Source organism: Schistosoma mansoni, assembly GCF_000237925.1.
Source record: "Schistosoma mansoni, WGS project CABG00000000 data, supercontig 0377, strain Puerto Rico, whole genome shotgun sequence".
In the NCBI taxonomy this organism is placed as follows: domain Eukaryota; kingdom Metazoa; phylum Platyhelminthes; class Trematoda; order Strigeidida; family Schistosomatidae; genus Schistosoma; species Schistosoma mansoni.
Window position 1 is genome coordinate 11,890 of NW_017386220.1, and position 7,022 is coordinate 18,911.

General features: G+C 34.8%; 1 protein-coding gene across 1 annotated transcript in view; it reads left to right on the top strand.

Annotated features, from left to right (window-relative positions):
- The window catches only part of Smp_052420 (centaurin/arf-related), a gene marked incomplete at both ends in the record, with an annotated part of 10,167 nt that extends 9,365 nt beyond the window's left edge, over positions 1 to 802 (top strand). The window contains one exon of the mRNA XM_018792315.1: positions 615 to 802. Within this exon, the coding sequence (XP_018644250.1) occupies positions 615 to 802 (188 nt within the window). The remainder of the gene's footprint in view (positions 1 to 614) is intronic.
- Between the last annotated feature and the right edge of the window lie 6,220 nt (positions 803 to 7,022).

Consider the following 7,022-nt stretch of genomic DNA (forward strand, 5'->3'; position numbering starts at 1 on the left):
GTAGTAGTAGTAGTAGTAGTAGTAGTTGTAGTAGTAGTAGTAGTAAACTTATCTTTTTTGCTATGCCTTCCCCCACCACCACTTCCCCACTCACTAGCTTATAATATCTTATTAATTTTTGACTGAAAGATTGAAATCTGTCAGTTTTTTGTTAATTATACACAGAAGCATATCACATTAATTTGTATTTAATTATTTGATCGAAATAAATTTATTTATTTCGATCCAGAACTACTTATATACTTTTATTAGGTAGTGATACTATCCAGGCGCCAAATTAGATAAAATGGGGTTTAGATTTACGGTAGATAAGATAGGTGGTAACTAGAAGTGTGTGTATCGCTTAATCAGCATATCATAAAACGTTAGTCTGAAATATGTTCGTTTACCGGTCTGTAAGCCACATGTATTCTTAACATAAGGGCAAACATTACTCTCTCTCTCTCTCTCTCCCTTTTCATGTCTAGACTTATGCAAATTGAATAGATTACTATGAACAAGTCTATTATTGCTAGCTAAATATTTGGACTAATAGGCAACATCAAATAGACATAGGTTACTATTTTGTTCATGTTTTTCTAATTGTTAAATTGATTTTTTTTTCTTATGTTTAAGTTGTAGGATCAAATCATCCACTTGTGTCGGCTTCTGGAAACATGTATACAGGAAATGTAAATCAAGCTTTAGGAGCTACCCTTCCTCGTCGGCGTGCTCCTATAGGTCCATTTCCTCCCGGTGCAGCACCTCCAACTCTCCAACCATTTCCACGACCAAATATACAACAACAAGTATCAGTCAGTAATACACATCGACCTACCTCTTCAGTTATTCAATCAGTTACTCGCCCTATAACACCAAATGCCATGCTACGAACATCCTTAGTTAGTTCATCACAACCACCTCATACACGTTCAAGTTCAAATACTACTGCTACACTATCTCAACCATATGTTTCAACTAGTCAAGAAGTTGGCCTGTAACCTTTATAATACCATCAATTTCAGTTCGTTATTGCGCATCTCTTCCAATCGATTTCTTTATCTGCCCCCCAAATGCCCCCCCATGTAACAAATTGCATTTATTTCAATGAATAACCGCTATTTAAACACAATTATATATTGTAAACTTTTAAACTTTGTTTTCACCTTTGCCCATCCCTCTTGGAAAAAAGAACGTTTTGTGCAATATTAACAATGAACCCATATATATGTATATGTTCATTTATAACATTGTCTTCCAGTATATTCAAATAATTGTTATAGTAATAATAATGAATATTCATAACATCCTTTTAATTGCTTCCCCCCTCAGGATATATATTCATGTCTGTAACTGTTTTTTTTCGTATGAACACTTTTACACAACACCTACTACTCATATATAAATTGGCTTCCTATTGCTTCTTACTCTTATATTTTGCTTTAAAAAGTAAATGTATTTGTACCAGTAATGTAATTTAAAGTTGAAATTGTCTCTTTAATCATTTCAGTTTAATTGTTCATATTGTGTTGTATGCAACTTACTTACGTACTCCTGTTACTCGCAATGGAACATAGACCGCCAACCAGCATTCTCCAACCCACTCTGTCTTGGGCCTTCTTTTCTAGTTCTATCCATTTTTTTGTTCATTCTTCTCATTTCTGTCTCTGTTTCTCGGCATCATGTGTTTTTTGGTCTTCCTCTTCTTCTTTGGTCTTCAGGATTCCATGTGGCTACAGGTGGAATTGTGTTGTATGCACACATATACCTATATATTGTAGAGTTCTCCCCTTTCTCTCTCCCCCCCTTTGAAATATATGTACATTGGAATGCCAAAAAAAAGAAAAAAAACCTAGGCAATTGATTGTTTGTTTTTTTGGATATATTTATTATAATTATTTCAGTCTCTTATTATTTTTTTTCTTGTCGTTTACAGACAATAAATATTTCACACACCCCCTCCCGGGGAATAAATATCCCAGTAATAAACATTCTACACTATAACTGTAACAAATAAGTACTACTGAATAGTACTACTTAATTGATTGAATGTACATTTGTTCTTTTTTTTCGTTTATAATTTTGTGTGGATTGTTTTCTTTCCTTTTTTTATAGTTTAATTGTACAGATATATAATTTCTCTTCTATCATATTGTATTCCAATCATTTGGATATGGAATATACCTATCAGTGTATGTATGTGTGTGTAAGTGGAGACGTTTCTTTTGTGCCCCTGTCTGGATATTTGGTTTAACCTTTCTATTGTAAGTAACCTATTCTTCTTTTCTTCTTCTCCATTATCATCATTGACTGTTTTTTGTTTAGTTATGAATATGAGATTACTTGTTTTCTATGAGAATGTGCAAACAGGTTATTATTCATTACGGAAATATATATCTCTGTTTTTACTCAACTGATTTAAAACAAAACATTATTTTTGTTTGGTTCTTATTATTCTTGCTTTTTAATATTCTATGTATGTTAAATAATTGTATTTGTTTTGTTTGTTATTCGTTAAATAATAATGGATGTACCATTTTTGAGTAGGTTGGAAGGAAGATAGGGGCGGCCAGGCGAAAACGTGGTACAAATCCAGGAAGTCACTGACAAGTGGACTGAGCCATGTTGGTAGGTGTAGACTATCTGGTTGGAATTGGCGAGATGATAGCAATCGATAGTTAGAGATCTTGAATGACATGGCTCAAAATCGTTTGCAATGGCAAAGGTGTATCCACTCTTTGTGTTCTTCTGAATTCTTCATGTCCTTATCTTTTTTCTCTTTCCAAATTTATTTCATTGGATTATACTCCTTCAATAACATCTTCAAATCCTAATCTTTCCGATTACTGCTTATACCCTTACTACTTCTACTACTATGGTATTTGAATTGACAACTGCATCTCTGTGCTAATGTGGTATGGCAACTCGAACTGATGTACGTACGTACGAAGTTCTACGTTGTGACTGATTGAATATTTGCAATCTTTAGGGTAATTAAAAATTAGGGTACATGGTCTACTAGTTATAGAGCATTTCACCTTCACATATCTATTTCACTATCCGCTAAATAATCATATACTTGGTTAACTAGTTCGGTTCATTAATCTACTTATTTAAAGATATGAATTACATGTTCACCGACTGTACATCGTCAACTTCAGCATATGAGTAGTGATATTAACGGATGATGCAAAATACTTTTTTCTCTGTCATGTTTACTGCGATAATGAGACTAGTCACTTCATATCAGATCCAAGTTTCATGACCCAGAATAAAGAACCAGATTAACATTAGATAATAATTTATTCAACACAGTTATGTGCTGTCCTACTCAGAGAGATCGTCCTAGAAGTCAATCATATATTTAAGTCATCAGGTTATGTCTGTTTGTCCATGCTCAGTGTCTAATCATATTTTACTTTCACTTCTACCTATCAAGTCGATTGTCTTCTTTTGTCTGTTTAGATTTTAGTGTGATCTCGATAAAAATATTTATGCCTATTCTGGTCATTAGGTTCATTATGGATTAAATAGTATTGCTTATTACTGAATATGAAAACCCATTTAAATTGTTGAAATCATAAATGATGCATTTTTCGTTGGTTAAATCATTTATGCTAGTCAGAACAATAATCTTGTCGAATTTCCTTCAGAACGGTTTTCCGTTCGCCAGCTTTATTAAGTGATAATAACCTATGCAATGTATTTAAGTCTATTCGTGATGCACTTTGCTGTCATGTTTGATTAGCTTTTGTAAGTATAGGGGTTGAGTAAGTTATCATTTTTAGGTTGTTCACTAGACGAGTCGACATTTGATGAATTACCGCCTATTCTGAATAAAATATTAACGACTTGCCAAGTTTTATTGTGGTATAGAATGCAGTCCTCCAGTAGCTGATAACTAATGTATTCATTATTCCGAAGGTAGACTCATCCTTGGTTATTTTAACGCATAACTTCAATTGATCCATGATCTTGCACAACCCTTCATCCGTTGTGAGGTGGATACCTGTCCCTACCCGATACGGATTGTACTCCACACTGTCGGATGCCTGCTCAGTAGTCTAGAAGTTAAGCGTTCGCGCGAAGGTCCTGTATGCGGGATCATGGGTGCACACTGTTGAGGAATCCCATACAAGGACGAAACGGCCGTCCAGTGCTTTACAAGTTTTTAATGGTGGTGCCACATAAATCTATGGGAGTTTATTCTTTCGAATACTATTTCGATGAATTACAGCTTATGCTGAACTGTCATCGGAACTAGTTGCATCAAGGAGCGTCCGCATTTCGGTTATCCACTATCACTAAACATCAAAAATTTCTCACTGATATAAAGCCATAGTGAATATTATATCATTATATTTAAAAAGTTATTTATAATAACAAGGTTACCTATATTGGTAAATAAATATGTACATACATGTATATTCTGATAATAATAATTACAGAATTCATACACATTTCATGTGAAAATAAGCGCAACTTTTCTCGCTATTATATCTAACGTCATATTTACATGTGTTGTATAGTTACTTAATTCATTGTTATATTTCTAAACAATCTCGAAATGCTCTCACATGGCCACGCGTATATAGCCACTACCAGGTAAGTCCTACTCAATGCCTTCTCGCTCTACGGGTGTTGTTTACGAAATTGAGAGGACGAAAAGCGAATGTCCGGCGCTTTAACCGGGTTGGTGGACACGGAAGGTCCACCCAGGGAAGTTGGAAAACCCTGATTCCAAACCAATGGTGCACATGGGCTCCAGTATCCTGAGGTAACAAATGGCGTATGAATCAATCGTTGGTCACCGTCTACCATGTGACTGCATCTCCTTACGATGCTCCACTGTCTTGTGGTTCAGATCTTTAGGTCAAAGGCTACGGTTGTGGCCCCCTGAGAAAACCACCTGCTTCAGTTTGGGCATCTGGGCAGTATCATAGCCCTCACACAAATCAAATGAGATTTGTGAGGCGCATATTTATCTGGTGCTTCCTTGTACCAATATTTATGTGTTTAACTAAATCAATAAATTTTAAAGAATTGCATATTAACTGACGTATAAGTGATTTAATCTTAATACACATGTACTTATTACTGTTAGTTGCTTATTTAGTAAGTTTTCATACGTTATTTCTTGTTTAATCATTTGTAATATGATAGTAATATTTATTTCTTAGATTAATTAAATAAAATGGAAGTACAATATAACAAATATCATTTTCTAAACTCATATAATGTATAGCTTACATCCAACAGTCATATACAAAAAAAATCAATATTCTCAAATACAACACAGAGAACAACAACCCAGTCACAGTTGATGGTGAAACTCTAGAAGATGTAGAAACATTCACGTACCTGGTCAGTAGCATCATTGATGAACAAGGAGGATCTGATGGAAATGTAAAGTCGAGGATTAGAAAATTAAAGGCCACATCCATACAACTGAAGAACATATGGTACTCAAAACAACTGTCAACTAGCTTCAAAGTGAGAATCTTCAATACGAACGTCAAAACTGTCAGTTCTATTGTACGGAGCTGAAACGTGGAGAAATACTAAATCTATCGTCAAGAAGGTACAAGTATTTATAAACAGTTGTCTACGCAAAATACTCGACATTCACTGGCCGGATACTATCAGCCAAAGAGTTTTATGGGAGAGGACAAACAAACTTCCAGCTGAAGAGGAAATTAGGAAAAGACGTTGGAAGTGGGTCGGATATACATTGAGGAAATCACCAAACCGCATCACGAGGCATGCCGTAACTTGGAATCCTGAAGAAAATCGATAAAGAAGAAGGCCAAAGATCACATTACTATGGGAAATAGAAGCAGATATGAAAAGGATGAATGTTGTCTGAAAAAAACTGGAAAGGATTGTCGGGGGCAGGGTTGGATGGAGAATGCCGGGGTACATGTGTAAACTGAAAAATTAGCGTTCTTAGTTGTTTTATGTGAGTTTTTAAGAACATGAACTAGTTGACTATTTCTTACATGTTACATTTGGCGGGTATATTTAAAACTGATAATGGACAAAAAATTACAACATTGAATGTGGCATCCATTTCAAACTATTCGCAATGCATCTCAGTAACTGAATATAGACTTAAAAACTATAATTCAGGCCATATTGTATGTAAACTCCTCGTTCGTCTTCATTTGTGATACGCACCTTCAACCACACACTGGATCATAGCTACGATCTCCTAGCGTCATGAAAAACAGAATGCCGATGAATCACTGGATTCAAATCTAATGATCCACACCTTCAACTATATCCGATTCTTGACACAAAGCAATGAATATTTTATTTCATAGAGTAGGTCTATACCACCACACATATATGATTGAACTCAACTGGTTCCAATTTTTCAATATTTCTGTTAATATAAACTTCTGATAAATAAAAACAACCTTCAAATACACAAATATTCAACCAGTTACAAATTAAAATTCAAAAAAGTTGACGAATCAGTTTAAGAAAACTGATAGCTTACTACAGAAATATCCATTTATAGATTTTAATCCTTGAACTGTGTGTGTGTGTTGTACGAAAACTGATTTATAATTATTCAAGTACAAAACACCAAGTTGATTAGCAATTCAGATTTTAAATATTGTTTAAGAATAAATTACTATCAGAAGGGGTTTTGTGGATATTATAGTGACTTTAATAGTGAATTGAAGCTAGATCACCATAGATACCCGGAAGCACTGGACAGCCGTTTCGTCCTATTGTGGAACTCCTCAGAAGTGTGTATCCACGATCCTGCCTCGAGAGATTCGAATCCAGGACTTATCAGTCTCGCGCGCGAGCGCTCAATCTCTATATCACTGAACTGGCATCCAACGATGTTAATATCTAACTTCAACCGATCTACGAAATTGAGCGACACATCCACCATTGTCTTTAGTGAGTTACTATCTCACAACTGTTTTTTGTCTATTTAGGTGTGGTAAACACTTGATATTGTAATGATAGATCATTTACAGCTGAATATGTTAGGAGATATTTACATTGATAACAAGTATTCGCTG